This window comes from Balaenoptera physalus (assembly GCF_965194825.1).
Source record: "Balaenoptera physalus genome assembly, chromosome: 5".
In the NCBI taxonomy this organism is placed as follows: Eukaryota; Metazoa; Chordata; class Mammalia; order Artiodactyla; family Balaenopteridae; genus Balaenoptera; species Balaenoptera physalus.
Window position 1 is genome coordinate 107136033 of NC_138884.1, and position 17751 is coordinate 107153783.

General features: G+C 46.0%; 1 protein-coding gene across 5 annotated transcripts in view; it reads left to right on the forward strand.

Moving 5' to 3' along the window:
- PROM1 (prominin 1) overlaps window positions 1–17751 on the forward strand; it is a 113596-nt gene that overhangs the window by 11179 nt on the left and 84666 nt on the right. The window contains exons 1-2 of one of the 5 annotated variants that reach the window (XM_082462413.1): window positions 5879–6230; window positions 12686–13129. In XM_082462413.1, the coding sequence (XP_082318539.1) occupies window positions 12907–13129 (223 nt within the window). In that variant the 5' untranslated portion in view covers window positions 5879–6230; window positions 12686–12906. Of the gene's footprint in view, window positions 1–5878; window positions 6231–6284; window positions 6554–6901; window positions 6979–7589; window positions 7673–12685; window positions 13130–17751 lie in introns of those variants that run through there. The other 4 variants (XM_082462412.1, XM_082462416.1, XM_082462415.1 and 1 more) reach the window with 4 other exon arrangements.

A 17751-nucleotide genomic window follows, 5' to 3' on the forward strand; every position in this document is an offset into this window, starting at 1 on the left:
ATTGGCAGGTGGATTCTTAACCGCTGTGCCACCAGGGAAGTCCCTGTGTTCTACAGTTTTAACTTCTACCTTTACAGAGCTGTGATATAGCCTAGTCAACATAAATACTATCAAATACACACCTCTGTAAGATCCAATAATTCCCAGAAGGTCCTTTAGATCATGCCCCTCACTCCACTGAAAAGATGCCCAGTCATCTCCTTTGCCCATTTCCAAGTTTTGGACAATTTCTTTTGCAGAGCAGAAGTCAGAATATATCCAGCTTCTTCAACCTCTCTGGCTTGGAGCCTTACAAATCCTTAGGACATATTATGTAAATATTTATGGGATGAATATTTAGCTTGTGGACCCAATAGCCCTACACCCTAATTTATGAAATTGGAAATAAATATGGGGGGTAGGGGTGAAAGGGAGTTTGACAGAGAAATAGTAAGAGCAGAAATAATAGCTGCCATTCAACATACCTACAGGTATGTTACATATATCATCTCATTTAATCTTTGCAAAACCTGTGGTTTGTAGGTGAGGAAACTGAAGATCAGAGACGTCAAGTACTTACTGAAGGGTGTACAGTGAACACGCTTATTGATTTGTTGGCTTGTGTGTCTCATCGTCTCCTTTATGAGGGGATTGGCTCTGGGAGGCCAAGGGTGTCCTTTGTTATTCTCTGCCCTATCTCTTTGCTCAGTCTGGCCCACAGAAGGTGGTCAATCACCATTTGTCAAATGCATGTGTAAGTGAATGAATGAAGGAGAAAAATCAATGAATGAGTGAGTGAATGGAGTAACAGAGCTAGGGCTCATTCCCAGTTCAGTTCAAGCTCCACCTCCCAGGTTTTCCACACTATACCACAAAACTTAGTTCCACCTTTCACTCTCTGGCATGAGTAGGTGGTTGGGACTATAATTTAACACCTTAATTGCTCTGGCAAAAGTGAATAGTGTTTTAATTAGCAGAAATTTTAGTGGATTTAAAATAAATATTTTAAATATTGATTTAAAATAAATACCTGATGATAGCTTAGGTAGCACATCAAATATGAAGCAAAAGAGAATTTTGCAGAGAATGCTTTTTTAGAAAGTCTCACAATGAGGGTAAATAAGAGGAAAAGATAGTGTTTGATAAAATTTTTTTTTTTTCATAAGTTTCATTTGAAACAGTTACCAGAAGACAGATTCAGCACACAAAATATAAAACTTCCCCACACCTGCCCCTGTTACAGTGTGACTGACTTTTCATAAGTATGTTCTGGGTCAGGGTAACTAGAATCTCTAGCTCCTGACGAGTAGCAGTGTTACTGAACTCAGATTCAGCTGCTTGTTGCTCAAGAATCCAATACTGAGAGACAAGTGTTAGGTGAAAGGAGAGATAGCTTTATTGAGGAAGCTGGCAATCCTGGGGAGAAGGTGGACTCATGTCCCAAAGAACCAACTCCCAACTCCCCAGGTTTTGCTTGGAGATTATATAGGGAAAAGAGGAAGGGGCTACATGCTAGGGAGGGGGTAATCTTCTATTTTCAGAGATGATTGTCTTGATTACATGGTTCCAAATAGCCATCAGTTCTCTCTTGTGGTTGGAACATTATCTGAGCCATAAATCTCTGGTTAGCTGGGAGGACTCCTCAGGGTCATGCTCGGTTTCAGGTGCTGAGTAAATGTTACTGAATGAATGTATGTATGAATGATTAACAGATGTTTAATAACTGCTTTCAGATGATGCAGAAGATAAATGCAAATTAATAGTTCTTTAGAGGAAAGTAATAATAGTAAGTATTCCCAGAGGAGTAAAACACTGCATGCATAGATGTAAGTTTTGTGTTGTATAAATAAAAGTTCCTGGGTGAATCTCTTTTGGGATATAATAAAAACTGAAAACCATAGAATCAGAAATTGTGGAATTTTTCTGTCTACCTGCTCTGCAATTTAGCTGGAAAGAACCCTGCTTTCCTCAAGAAAATAAGAGCAAGTATCCTAACACTTTATAATTCTCTGACCTTCTGCTGCTCTCATTTTTTCCATACCGTCACTAAAGACAGATAATGAAGCCCCATCTGAGTTAGTGCATGTTAAAAATGATGTCAGGGGGAAAGCCACAAATGAAAGCCAGCCCTAGAGATGAGGCATTTATTTGAAACAGTTACCGAAAGAAAGATACAGCACATAAAATATAAAACTACCCAATACCTGCCTCATTAAATTGTGACTGAGTTTTCCAAGTTCTCCCCAGGTTTGGAATCCAGGCTCTGAGGTACTGTCCTTGGCCTGGCCCCTTCTCTCTCTTTCCTCCTCTTGGTCCAAACTAGGTTGAAGTTTTTTTCCTCTGAATTACTATGCAGTGGGCTTGATGGATGAGTTACAAATCTTAGCTGAATGTTCTCAAAGTACAGGAAGAATGTATTCTTGGCTTTTGGTTATTAAACACCAGCAATGCTATTTTTTGGCATCTAAGCCCAGAGGCAAGTGGAAAAAAGCAAGATTAACAGGAAATCATGAGGTAAAACATTTATAGGAGAACCTTGGCTTGCATGAAGTCATTCCCTTCAAAACTAGTGGAATTTCTATTTAGAACAATTTCTCTTTCCCTCTCACTGGCTCTCTGTCTCTCTCTCCTTTTCCCTCTCTCCCTGGCTGTCTCTTACACAAATTTCAGTCTTAAGAAGACAAGGCAGTGGATGTTGAGATTGCATAAACCCGTTTTTCTAAAGCATCATATGATGCAATGTTTGTTGGTCATACAAATACATTATTTTGGGAGAACATAGTTATTTATAGAAATTTTCAGGTTAATTAGAATAATATACTCACTAACCTACCTATTTTGTTTTAGTCTTAGTGACTCAGAGAAAAATATTCAAAGTTCTTCATAAGGAACATCTTGTCAAAGATCAAGGATTGTTGAATGACCAAGTATTGTGTACTCTGACAATAACTGATTTCAATCAACACTTCATTTCTAATGTTACATAACCCTGATCACTTTTCTTGAAACTTAAGTTTGTTATTGTAGTCCTGTTGTAATTTTCCCTTTATTATGGTTCACTATTTAACCCAGCACTGTCCAATAGCCCTGTCTGTGATGATGGAAATGTCCTGTCTGCACTGTCCAAGATGGTAGCCTTTAGTCTTATGTGGTCATTGAGCATGGCTATTGACCAGTGAGGAATGTGAAGCCCAGGGGGGTTACATGACTTACCAGGGAACACACTGGCTGTTCGTGACTGAACCTGAATGAATCTTCTGGATCCTTCTAGGATGCCCTGCTGCCTCTTGTTTAGATTTCATTTGGGCAGGCAAAGTGAGAAGCAATTTCAGAAAGGGGGACAATTTTTGCATCTAATGACTCAGTGTGTGTATGGGAATAACATCACCCCCTCTGGCCTTGCATATAACATATGACATAGAAATTCAGTTGCACTAAGTCAAAACCACAATGAGGTATCACCTCACACTGGTCAGAATGGCCATCTGCAAAAAGTCTACAAATAATAAATGCTGGAGAGGGTGTGGAGAAAAGGGAACCTTCCTACACGATTGGTGGGAATGTAAATTGGTGCAGCCACTATGGAGAACAGTACAGAAGTTCCTTGAAAAACTAAAAATAAAGCTGCCATATGATCCACTCCTGGGTACATATCTGGAAAAAACACGAAAACTCTAATTCGAAAAGATATGTGCACCCCAATGTTCATAGCAGCACTATTTACAATAGCCAAGACATGGAAACAACCCAAGTGCCCATCAACAGATGACTGGCTTAAGAAGATGTTTTATATATATATATATATATATATATATATATATATATATATATATATATATATATATATATATATATATACACACACACACACACACACACACACACACACACACACACACACACAATGGAATATTACTCAGCCATAAAAAAACAATGGAATATTGCCATTTGCAGCAACACGGATGGACCTAGAGAGTATTATGCTTAGAGAAATAACTCAGAGAAAGACAAATACTACATGATATCACTTACCTGTGGAATCTAAAAAATAATACAAATGAATCATATACAAAACAGAAAGAGACTCACAGACATAGAAAACAAACTTATGGTTACCGAAGAGGAGAGGGTGGGGAGTGACAAATTAGGAGTATGGGATTAACAGTTACAAACTATGATACATAAAAGAGATAAGCAGCAAGGATAGCACAGGGAATTATATTGAATTTCTTGTAACAACCTATAATGGAATATAATCTGCAAAAAAAAAAAATTGAATTACTGTGTTGTACACCTATAACTAACACAATATTGTAAATCAACTATACCTCAATTTTAAAAAAAGAGAAAAGAAATTCAGTTGTGCTGAATAGTGGGACTGTAGGATTAGAACTCCAAGCCAAGTTGAACAGAATAAATCATTAGTTCCTGTTACAGTCTGCCTAAGGCTGCTCAGAACACATCTTAACATTGTGTTCTATGTTTACTATTTATTCATTCATTTATTAAACACAGATGATGGCCCAGGTAGAGTAGGTGTTGGGGGTATGAAATGGATAAAAACAGCTGAAGCATTCAGTGCCTGCAGGAAGACTGATGGCCAACCATTTCAATCCACACTACATTATCTGTCAGGAGAGTACAGGCCCCAGAGGGTTTTATGTTGTCTTTGGGGCACTGGTATGTTAGGATAATCATGGGCTCTGGAGGCCACATCTGGGTTCAGATTCAGTGCGTCACTTACTAGCTCTGTGACCTTGGGCAAATTACTGAAACTCTTTTAGCGTTATCTTTAAGATGGAGATAATACTATGCTGCTGTTGTTGCTAAGATTACATGAAATAATGCACATAAAGCACTTGGCATACTGCCTCATCTGTAGTAAGCATTCATTAAGTTTCAGCTATCACCACTATTATTGTTATTATTATTATCATCATCATCATCATCATTATTATTAGGAGTAAAAATAAGCTTCGTGAGGCATAATTATTTTTACTTTGCAGACAAGGAAACAGGCTCAGTGAGATTAAGCAGCCAAAGTCACAGTGATGAAAAGGGACAGGGCCAAAATTTGAGGCAGGGCAGAGCTGGCTGCCCTCAGGAGGGAAGAACTCACCTTTGGTCCCCACCCAGAGACGGCTGCCCTTGAGCAGAAGTGCTGGGGCCTCTGGAGGTGTTCAAGCAGAGGCCCTGACCAGTTTCAGAGGGAGAAACAGCCGGACTGATTAGATGTCTCAGGGCACCACCTAACTTTGCATGCCTATAGTGCAGTTTTCAGAAGTTTCCTGAACTAGCATTTATCCGGGAAAGATGCACATTCAAGATCAGTTTAAACCTTAAATCAAACAAAAATAATGCTCTTTCGAGCACCTGTTTTATGCTAGATTCTGGGGTAAGTGAAAGAGCTGTTGAGTTAACCTTCCTGGCCATCATTCAATTGTCAGTCTGTCCATCCTTCCATGCATCCATCAATCCATCCATATCACAAACATTAAACACCTGCTGTGTGCTAGACACCGTCCGGAAGGTGCTTCTCTTCCCTTAGTCTTATTTTTCTTACCAGAGAGTACTCTCCGCTCAACATAGGAAGCAGTGAGTGAGGAGTGAGGTGAGCACAGAAGAGGAAGTGGTTGCTTCTGGCAGAAGGTCCCCACCCCTCAGTTTGAGGGGATAGCAGGCAACGCACAGCCAAGAGACCGAGATGAAATGAGTAATGAAAGCTCCGTGTGCTTGGAGCTATAGCGGATGCCTGTGTGCGTACAAGGGAGCAAGGGCTGCTTTTTGCCGGTTTCATAGCTCCAGCCACTAGCATTACGCTTGGTACACGCTAAGGAACCAAATGATTGGGGGTTTGTTTTATTTGAGTAGTTTTTTTTTTTTTTTTTTTTTTAAGTTTTGGAAACGCAATAGAATCGTCTAAAGCGGCAGAGGGAGTCAACCAAGGCAGGTCTGAGGTGGAACCAGAGAGATGCGAAGTTTTTAGAAGAGGAGCGGCGTTCCAAGTAAACCGCTCAGCCTGCCTCAAGGAGGCGTGGGTCCTGTGGGAGGGACGTGCTCTGTGGAGCGGGACTCTAGCCTCAGGAAATGGATGAAGCTAGGTCCCAGCGGGTGCCCCGGGGTATCGTGGCGAAGCTGCTCAGCTGGTCCAACCGGGAGCGCGCGAGCCGAACTCCAGGATTAGCTATCTCTAAAGTACCGAGTCAGTCCCCACCGGCCACCTGGCTGCGCGCTCAGCTCTCCCGCCGCGGGTGAGTACATTTCAGGAAGCAGTGCATTGCGGCAGCCTCATCCGCAAGTCCCGCCCGGGAGCTGGGGAGGCCGCAACATGTCCCCAAGGGCACCCTGGGCCTCGCCGGCGCGCCTCCAAGGCAGGCGCCTTTTCGGACCCGCCCCGTCCCGGAGTCTGGCCGGCGCGCGGGGCAGCGGGGCGGCCTCTCCGGAAGCCATCCCGGTGGTCCCCGAAGCCGACTCATAAATCATTCATGAGCCGGGGCCGGGCGAGCAGGGCTGGGAGGAAAGAGGGGGGCGGTAGCGGCGGCGAGGGCTGACCGGTAGCTGGACCGGGCGCACGGTGAGTAGCTGCGTCCTCACGCCGGAGCTCGGAAGGTGTCTGCGGCCCAGACCCGGGGGCTGAGTGCACCCCTTTCCAGAAAGCTGGGGGCGGGGAATGGGGAATGGAGGGGCTTGCTCTGCTCCCTTCTCCTCCCAACCCTCGGCACCCCCTCCCCGGCGCCGCGGCAGGTGGTGCGAGCCCGGGAGCGTCGGGGGAACCAGAGGGGCTGCAGGGCCGGCGACGTGGACCGTGCGAGAGTTCCGGGCAGGGCGCAGACGCACGCAAACTTTGCGGGCTGCGTGGTGGGTCTTCTTTCCGCCCACTGGAGGGGAGCTGGCGGCTGTGGCCAGGTTCCGGGGCGCGAGCAGGCGGTGGGAGCGCGAGTGGGACCCAGACCCCGAGGCCACCGGCTCGTTCTCTGAGAGGGCGGCGGACGAGGCGAGGTTGGTCCGGGGCTTGGGAACTGTTTGGCGGTGAGGGGAGTCCTGGGGAGTGGAACGAGGGGTGCGGGACACTGACCCTCCCCAGCTGGGTATGGAAAGGGGTCACCTTCCTCTGGTTTGCTAAAAGAAGTACGCGGTGCAATCGACCATCACAGGAGGGGGGCTCTGGGGGTGCCATGGGAGGCCTTATCGCCTTGCCCATCTGGGAGCGCACGCACCCCTGGCTTGATGCATCCCCCCGGTCCGCTTTGGGTGCACAGCGCGGGGACCTTTGGCGATTGCCTGATGGAGAACGGGATGATGGAGGCGCAACCCGCTGGGTTAGGCGCCGGCCAGGACAACAAAGGGAAGCGTGGACAGAGGAGGAGCTTCGCGGTGCGGGAGAGTCGGGGGCCCCAGGTCAGTTTCCTCGAAAGCCCTCTCCGAGAGCGGCGGGGGATGCGATCAGGGGGGCCTGGGGCACACGGCTTAGGACGGCGACCCCAGTCCACGCCAACCCGCGCCTCGGCGGGGAACCGGCGCCGACTCTCTCGGGGCAGCCAAGTTACTCCGGCAACCCCCTCCCCCAGGCGACGGCGGATTCCTCGAGTCTCCTGGCTTCCCGCGCCCGCCTTGACGCCCATCCTTTGTCCCGCAGCCGGGGAGAGGTTCCTGGCGCGGAGGGAGCGAGGGCAGGAGCGGCCCCGGCCTGCAGGTGGGTTGGAGGGGAAGGCTGGGGAAGCGGCGCCACCAGCTTTCTGTAGCAACAGGTTGCGCCTGTAGCCCGCGGCGGCTGCTGACCTTGCTCCTGCCCGGGCTGGAGGAAGGTTTTCCCGGGTTTCTGAGAGAGGCGGCTGATCTTTGTTAACACAAGCAGGTGTGATTGAGGTCCTTGAACGTCCCCTCCCCCCATCCCAACAGAGACCCACCGGAGACCCAAACAGCTGCTGTTCTTTGGTTGCTTGGACCGTATGAAATTGCCGTTTTCGCAAGACTTGAATATCACCAACTTCCTATTATTCAATGTGTGTGAAGTTAACTACTTAGGCTTTTCTCACTCATTTGTGAGTTTCCTCCTTCAATGTTCTGGAAGCTGTTCTGCCTGTCAGGGTGAGCCTCACGGCCATGGTGGAGTTGAGATTATTGCTGTTCGCAGGGGCAGTCCAGACCCTCAATCGACAGCCAGTTGTGTGTGTGCCAGGAGTTGTACCTATTCCATTTCCAACCCTCCCACACTATTTAAAACACCATTTGACAGACTAGCAAAAAGGAAAGCGTGGAGATTGTAAGCAACTGCTGTCACAGAGCTCATCAGTGGGACTAGAGACTTCCCAGTCTCGAAAGCCAGGGCTCTGGTCCCTGCAGCAGCGCCCCTTAGTTTAGTTTTGTTTTCTTAATGTATCCCATAATTTTTAAATGAACTTCCTTATGAGTTCCACGCTGGACTATTTCTGTGTATCTAGTAAGGTGAAGCAAAGTGCATCAAAGGATAGGTTGGAAATAATAAAACTTTAAACCAAATATTGTTTCGTCGGGACTGTTTAAAATATGAAGGAAATCAGTTTTGCAGGGGTCAAGAGTTCGCTCTGAGATTTGATCAAGGTCAGGATGCATTGTTAAAAATGACAGAAGCCAATTCTGGGTAATTTTAGCCAAAAAGGGACTGGTTACTGGGTGGCTTAGCGAAGTGACAGAAAGGCTGGCTAGCCAGGCTCAGGAGCCCGGAGGAGTGGGACTCAGGACATGCAACAGGACCCTTGATGGGTGTATGGCCATGGCTGCCACCATTAGACTCTGGCTGTGGCTGCTGGCATGTTGCCATCATTGCTAGGACGAAGTGGAAACTGCCTCTGCCTCAGTGCGTCTCATGCACAAGCCCAGGAGTAAGCATCTGATTGGCTGAGCCTGGGCTCAGTTTGGGCACCTCAGCTGGCCTCACAATGAGAGGCAGGGCTGCCACCCCCCAGACTCACAAAGGTGGGCTCAGAAGTTGGGCATCTCCCATCCACCCGCCCACCCCGCAAAAACCCTAGAGAACACCTACACAGATCCTTTTAAAAGAAATTCCTTCAAAAATTCCATCAAAAAGAAAAAGTAGAGAAGAAGTGAAGCTGGATGGTCATCGTATTTGCTTTTGAACAAGTGTTCATGGAAGTGCCGATCTCTGGACCCCAGGCTCAGAATCATGTGAGGTATTTGCTTAAAATTCGTGTTCTTGGGTCCCTTTCCAGGGGACCCAGGAATCTTCATCCCATAAACCAGAAAATGGTGAACCTACCTTATTGATTAGTCTAGTGCCTGTTTGAGGAGAGAGGCCCCAAGGGAGCAATTTCCAAAGCCTGCTAAGTCAAGGATTGCAGCTGAAAGTATGGCCCCCCAGAGTGGTAGACCAGTTGTTCCGTCATGGATGAATCCAGTGAGGAGACAGTCTGCTCCCTGTGTTGGAGGAAACAGCTACAAGCAATCCAACACCTCCCTCCCACGGGCTGTAGACTGCTCATACACAGGTGCTTGACCAATTTTGAAATAGGTCAACCTGACCATTTTGTGTCAGTCTTCTCTCTACCTGCCACCATTTGATGTCAGCCATCCTTATTGAGTGCCTACTGTGCGCCAGACTCCAAGGGTATGGAGAAGATGAGGAAGTCAGGGACCCCACCAAGCTGTTGGGCTAGATCAGTTCAATGCGATACAAGAAGGGCGTTTGGGGTGCTTTTGCCTCACGTCTGTTGTTCTGCAGTTGTGTTTGGGAAGATGGAGGTGTCTTTGGAAAGCGGCATGGATTAGCCAGGAGGGAACTCAGGAACAGTGCTGGCTCTCAAACCTTAGTTGTCTAAGAATCTGTCACCAGGGGAACATGTTAAAAATGCAGATTAATGGGCCACATCTCCAGAAATGAGATCCTATAATTTCATTTGAAACAGACTCCGTTTTACGCTGATGCGGCTGTTGGGTTGGGAGCCGTCTTGGGTTTTCTGCTGGCAGTTCCCTGAGCTGCTCTCAGTGGCTCTTGCTACCTAGTATGCTTTCCCAGGGAAGTACCCAGACCTTCTTTTTTGGAACAACGATTCAAACTGAGATGAAACCCTCTTCCTTTTTGCCTTGACTTTTATCCATTGTCTAGTGTTTCATAAGTAGTGAGATGTTCCTAAAAGTGGTCTAAACTTTAAGAGGGACCTACCCTCTGGAGCAAGACGCACGTGCTGCTCAGGTGCCGCCCTGACTCAGTGGAACACCCCATCTTTGCATTTCCGTTGGGATTTCTTTTCCCCTGCTTCTTCACCAAGGATGTCTGGAAGTCTGTGTATTCATAGCTCTCCCGGGGGCCTTCTGCCATTTCCCTCCCGCTGTGTTTCCCTCTGTCCCCAGCTGAGGCTTGGTGGCATTACCAGGAAGTCAGTCTTTCTTAGCAGCTGAGCCTCTAATCCGTCCAGCTGCTGTGCTCCTGCCTGTCCTTTAGCAGATAACAAGATAAGACGGGAATGTGGTGTGTGCCTGTGTGTGTCAGTGTGTGGAGTGTACGTTCCTGGTGTGTGCTTCGTCTCTGTGAGTTGTGTGTCATTGTGAGTGCATGCACGGTGTGTGTGACGTGTGTGTGCCTGCCCACCTGCCTGCCTGAAGCAGCACTGCCCTGTCCTACCTGAATAACCACACGCCCCCTCTCCTTTCGCTTCTTCCTCCTGCCCTGTGCAGCCCTGCAGGCTTCCAGAGAGGGGCCTTGCAAAAGCCGACTTGCTTTGTTTCCTCCTTCTTATTTGTTCTCTCTGGATATGATCTGAAGTCTGAGCAGGGTGCTGGTTCCTGGTAGAACCAGTGAAAGGCTAGAGCACTTCAGAGCCTGAGGACAGGTTGTTGGCAGCACCCATGCCTGGCAGGGATGGCCCTTTGGAAACGGTCCCCAGGGTCCTGGTGTGTCTGTGTCTGTGGGTGAGATGGACCTGGAAGCTAGGGGTTCCATGAGGTTGGCACTCGGTGTCACTGGGGATCTGAGCAGCCCATGATTTGATAACGGGAGAGTCAAGCGTCATTCCATTGGCAGGCCTGTGCAGAAGTAATAGGAGTGGTTATGAGGCTTAGAAGATGAGGCAGTATCTAAGGGGACCCGATGTGAATGAACGTCTTCATTCAAATAGCTCATTAAATCCTACCTCTTGTGTGGAGCTTTCTTCGACTTGGTGGAATATAGGTAGCGGGTCCTCTAGCCTTTTGTGCAGTGAGTCACTTTCTTGGTAGTCCCTCTCCCCCGTCTTGCAGTGTGTGTTTCAGGAGCACCCTGTCTTTATTTTGAAAGTTCCTGAGTGTGTATCTGATGTAGAAAAGGAAATCAGGGTGTTCCTGACCCCAGAAAAGAATGGGCAAGCAGAGTATCCCAGTTGTTGTTTTTTTTTTTAAAGAGGAACTTTATTAATTAACTAATTAATTTATTTTTGGCTGTGTTGGGTCTTCGTTTCTGTGCGAGGCTTTCTCTAGTTGCGGCAAGCAGGGGCCACTCTTCATCGCGGTGCGCGGACCTCTCACTATCGCGGCCTGTCTTGTTGCGGAGCACAGGCTCCAGATGCGCAAGCTCAGTAGTTGTGGCTCACGGGCCTAGTTGCTCCGCAGCATGTGGGATCTTCCCAGACCAGGGCTCGAACCCGTGTCCCCTGCATTGGCAGGCAGATTCTCAACCACTGTGCCACCAGGGAAGCCCCCATCCCAGTTGTTTTTGATTCATCTAGCCTGTTGCAGTGGTACAAGCAAAGCAGCTGTTTTGGCTTATTTGGTTTTATATTCAGCAGCTCTTACTGATAGCCAACTGTATGCCTGCCTTATGTTCAGTTCTGGGGAGAGAAACTCGAGGAGGACGGGTCCACGCTGCCCTCACTAGACACTGGGCTGGTAGCCGATTTTAGGTTCCTGATCTTTCTCCCTTTCCCCAGGGGAGGGTGGGAGTCTCCCTCTGCTCTGCCTCTCATCGCCTGGACCCCGAGTCATCCAGGTGGTGACTTGGGACAGGGATTTCCATCAGGGCTACCTGATGAGCATATTAGACAGAAACCAGTGTCACTGGCCTTAAAGAGCTTGTTCCCTGCCCTTGAGGCCATGCTTGTCTAGTTTGGGCTGGGGGTGAGTGAAGGTGGGTTGAAATGAGATCAGTGAGCCCATTAATAAAATAAAAGGTGGAGTAAGACATATCTCCAGAGATGGGGAGAACAACCCAAAATTGGACGAAAAATAAGCATCTCATCTATCGCTGGGGGCCTCTGCTTCTCTGACTGCGAGGGAGGGCTCTGTAAGGAGAGTGTCTTGGAGTTGGGAGAGTCCAAACTTGGGCTTTGAAAGCAAACTGCTGGGTTTGAATTCTACCCCACCATGAATCAACCATGGCCTCAGGCAAGTTGCTGAAATTCTGAGTCAGTTTCCTCATCTGTAAAATGGGATAATGCCTTAACCGAGGTCCTACCCGTAAAGCATGTAGAACGTGTCTGGAATGTGGTAAGTGCTGAATGAATATCAGTTTCCAAGACCACACACTCGTTACACTAGCTGGTGTTTCTGGGTCTGGCCTCTAGCATGGAACCTTCCAGCTTTCCTGCCCCTGTGCTCTGAAGCAGGCTCTGTGTTTGCTTCCTCCGCAGCGGATTAGGCTGAGGGCTTGCTCTAAAGCCTTGCAGCCTCTCCTCCAGGGGAGCTGCCGGTGCAGGCAGGCTGCAGGCATTAGTGACCCCGCCCCTTCTCTCCCTGCCAGGGATGGTGCTTTGATCGACTGACCGTACCCCCACAGCCGAGAAGGTTCTCTGCCACCCTTCACCGCATGCCAACCCAGCGAGAAAACCAAGGATTCCGCAGACTCAGTCCTCGCCACGCCTCTTCCGCACAGAAACACACTCCTGTCTTCCCCGAGGCTTCCAGAACCTCTGAAGAGGGAGGCCCCCAGTTCTACCTCATGTTTGGGGCATCTTGCTAGCCATGGCCCTTCTCCTTGGCTTCCTGCTGCTGCTGGGGCTTCATGGGGACACCATGTCAGAGGGGCCGCCGCCATCATCCACATACATTCCTGATGGTTTGGAATTTGAATTTCCTCCAACGAACTATGAGACCAAAGATTCTTATGAAGCTGGACCCACTGGCATCTTCTTTCAAATTGTGCACATCTTTCTACACATGGTGCAGCCGAATGCTTTCCCTGAAGGTAAGTGCCAGTGGCGGGACAAGATACAATCTATCTCCAAACATACTCACGGGCACACACACGATATTGTTTGTTAATGACAACATGATCAGTGCAGAATATATTCCGTATATTAAAGTATGAGATTCAAAGTGATTGAATTGCACAGGAGCAGAAAGTATTTAGCCAGAAGTTAAGAAAAATAAATAGGTTGTCAGGAATGTGATGATAAAATGAAATCAAACTGTGTTGCTATGTTGTTTTTCCAATTCTTTATCCTTCTTCCCCTCCTTTTTTGTTTTGCTTTGTTTTGTTTTTTGGTTAGAGTATTGAATTATTCTCAAGTTCATACCAAAGGTAAAAGTTAGGGTAAAAATGCAAATTCTCTGTCATCAAACGAGAAGTTAATAATGACGTCTCATGGCCATTTAAAGTTACAAATTTAACTCTCTGCCACCCACCGCAAAATGCAGTTTTGACACTGCTTAGGGCAAGGCCAGGGCGGACCATACCTGTTACCTGGGTAACTTGTTTGCTTTAGGTCTAAGAGTTTGAGTGTGAAGCCAGGAGGGAACTTTCATGGCATCGTGCTGTTGTTCTGTGTGCGTACTATCTGGCCTTACCACTGCGGCTCATCTGTACTCGGAAGTCTTCCGGGTATATGTTTTCAGGAATGGGATTATGAACATTTAAATGGTCTGTGGGAATTGTTTGCTATTAGGGTTTGGCAGTCTAAATTTTTATTGATTTAATGTTAGGTCTAGCTTAAGTTTGTTCCTTAAACTACAAAGATTTGAATATTATCAGTGACTACTAAATATTATAAAATTTGTAGTAATCTTTATCATCTTCCTTAGCTGGCCAGCCATTGTTCATAAGCAGATTATTTGTGTGTGTGTGTGTGTGTGTGTGAGAGAGAGAGAGACAGAGACAGAGAGACAGAGAGAAAATGTATTTAGTGAACTTCAGCACCTGTTTATATTATGAGCAGTTTACAGATTTTCTTAATATACATTTACATAGAATTTTTTACATTTATTTGTCTCAGATTAAGCAATTGAAACAGTTTGAAGTGCAGTTTTCAATTTTTTGTTAGTTTAAATTTCGATTCAATGAAGTAAATCACCCTGAGCCCTACTGTCACAGAAGAGAGTCCTGAACAAGTACTGCTTACTGTTTATGTCGCTGCTTAAAAGACTAAATTTGGAAATCCAAAGGACAGAAGTAGAAAACAAATTGAGTTTATTTATTCATGTTGAATACAAATTCACTCTTCTCAATAAATATCTTTTTGTTTACTTTTGGACTTGATGTAAATATAATTGAATAAATAAACACCTACTAGTGTTTTTAGTCTTGGCTTCTTTGTTTTTTTATGTAAAAAGCATAGAATTCAGTTGTTTAATACTAATTTACAGTGACTTCTTTAAAAAGATTGTGAAGTCTCCTGTGTCATTCTAAGGCAGATCATGTAATTAATCCTGTAATCTCTTTCCATATGTCGTTTTATTTTTCTCCCTCTAGATTTCATGTGAAGGCTTCCTCACACTTGTTTCACAAGGGAAAACAGTATCTTTAAAGGTCTTCATTCAAATGATCAGGTTAAAAGACATCCTGCTTCCAATGCATTCTAGGGTTTTCAGCACCAACATCATGATTAGTCTAGCATTTAAATCCTAATGTAATCTGAGGGTGTTAGCCTTGCTTGTCCCTTGACCTTCGTCAATACTTATTACTTCGGAGAAAGAAATTCCCAGAAACAGACCAGCACTACCCCTTTCAGAAAAAATTGTCAGGTTGCTTAGAGAATATAATACTGAATTTAGCAGGTGCTGTCTTGGTGTGTTGGCTTTCTTCCACCATCCCATTATTCATATTCTTTCACCCAGTTACTAGGTTTCGTAATAGCCTCAAAGTGCTCATTAGGTGCTTTGCAACATAAAGGACACTATGAGACAATCATGGTTTTTCGTGGTTTTTTTTTCCCCTTGGCACGTGACTTTTTTTTTTTTAAAGGAATTCCTTTATTTTTATTATTTTTATTATTTATGTATTTTTAGCTGCGTTGGGTCTTCGTTTCTGTGCGAGGGCTTTCTCTAGTTGCGGCAAGCGGGGGCGCCTCTTCATCGCGGTGTGCGGGCCTCTCACTATTGCGGCCTCTCTTGTTGCGGAGCACAGGCTCCAGATGCGCAGGCTCAGTAGTTGTGGCTCACGGGCCCAGTTGCTCCGCGGCATGTGGGATCCTCCCAGACCAGGGCTCGAACCCGTGTCCCCTGCATTGGCAGGCAGACTCTCAACCACTGTGCCACCAGGGAAGACCCGTGACTTTTTTTTAAAATTGAAGTATAGTTGATTTACAATGTCCTGTTGGTTTCAGGTGTACATCACAGTGATTCAGTTATACATATATATATTCTTTTCCCTTACAGGTTATTACAAAATATTGAGTATAGTTCCCTATGCTATACAGTAGGTCCTTGTTGGTTATCTATTTTATGCGTAGTAGTGTGCATCTGTTAATCCCATCCTCCTAATTTATCCCTCACCTCCCCTTTCCCCTTAGGTAACCATAAGTTTGTTTTCTATGTCTGTGGGTCTATTTCTGTTTTGTAAATAAGTTCATTTTTTTTTTTTTTTTTTAAGAGCCCACATATAAGTGATATCATATGATATTTGTCATTCTCTGTCTGGCTTACATCACTTAGTATAATCTCTAGGTCCATCCATGTTGCTGCAAGTGGCATTGTTTCATTCTTTTTTATGGCCGAGTAATATTCCATTGTATATATGTACCGCATCTTCTTTATCCATTCATCTGTTGATGGACATTCAGGTTGCTTCCATGTATTGGCTACTGTAAACAGTGCTGCAATGAACACTGGGGTGCAGCAAGCCCCACAGCAGCAGAACTGGCTCTAGAAGCCAGGATTTGGATGCAATGCTAGTTTACTGAGTAGTCTTTACTCCCACAAAAATATCTGCATCTCGTGGGCTCTTGTTTTTTCTCTGTTCTCTCCTCCTCTCCCCAGGATCTGCTGTAAGGCACGCACACTGTGCAAAGTGTTAGCTCATTTGAATCTCCCAGCAACTTTGAGAGGTTGGATGTAGATGGTGGTCTTATTTCTATTTATTACATCGCCCTTTACAGATTGGAAAACTAAGTCAGGACGAGATTACATGTTCAAAGCACACAACTAGCCAGTGGCAGATTGAGAACCCCCTGTCTCTAGGACTGTTTTTCCTATATTCTACAGCTTACTTTGTGGGTAATTGATTTCCTTTTTATTTTATCATACTGCTTTTTAAAATGATCGTGAGTTACAGTGAAAAATAGTAATGTTTGCACATTGAAAGCGCGCATTGCAGAAGATTATCTGGTGTGGGTGGTGAGCAGTGCCTTTTCCAGTTTTGGGTGTCTGTGATGAATTTGGCATAAATCATGACCCAGGTCCGAGCCTTTTTAATGGAACAAGTGAAAAAAAGTCTCCTCTGCTTCTATTTTATTTTATTTTATTTTTTAATAAATTTATTTATTTTATTTATTTTTATTTTTGGCTGCGTTGGGTCTTTGTTTCTGTGCGCGGGCTTTCTCTAGTTGTGGCGAGTGGGGGCTACTCTTCGTTGCGGTGCACGGGCTTCTCATCGCGGTGGCTTCCCTTGTTGTGGAGCACGGGCTCTAGGTGCGCGGGCTTCAGTAGCTGTGGCTCGCGGGCTCTAGAGCGCAGGCTCAGTAGTTGTGGCGCATGGGCTTAGTTGCTCCGCGGCATGTGCGATCTCCCCGGACCAGGGCTCGAACCTGCGTCCACTGCATTGGCAGGTGGATTCTTAACCACTGTGCCACCAGGGAAGCCCTGCTTTTATTTCTATAGAAATTTTCTAAAATCATTTTCCACTCTGTTTTGTCATATTTTTAAATTAGATTTTAGGATGGTTGACCTATTTGTAACAGCATTTTCTGCTAATCTGATTTGCTCCCGGGAGTTGGTGGGTCTGGGGGTGGAGCTGGAGAAGTGGTAGAAGTGGGGAAGAGGGAAGAGTTAAGCTTGGTTTCCTCAGACTTTGAGATGCCACCAGGATGTGATATTAACTGAGAGTCTTTCTGTTGCAGGCAACAGAAACCTATTAGCAAAGGCAATCGGAAAAGGGGTTTATCAACAACAAGGTCCTACTGTATAGCACAGGGAACTACATTCAATATCTTGTAATAAACCATAATAGAAAAGAATATGAAAAAGAATATATGTATATGTTCTTTTATATATATATGGGTGCATGTGTGTATGTGTGTGTGTGTGTGTGTGTGTGTGAGTGTGTGTGTATATATATGTATAACTGAATCACTTTGCTGTACACCAGAAACTAACACAACATTGTAAATCAACAATACTTCAATAAAAAAAATTTAGAAAAAAAGGGGGTTTATCATCAGGACTCCGGGTTACTTCATGACACTCACGGGGGTTGGGGAGGGGATCAAGATGGGAGCCAGGGACTCGACCTGGCTCCCATCTTGGCTCCTCTCTGCCCCGTGGCCTCTTCATTCCTCCTCCTTCCCACCCCCCTTTCTGGGTTCTCCCATCCTGTAATCCTCCTGGTGGAGAACCAGGCTGCCAACGTCATAGGTTTCAGGCCAGCGTCCTGGA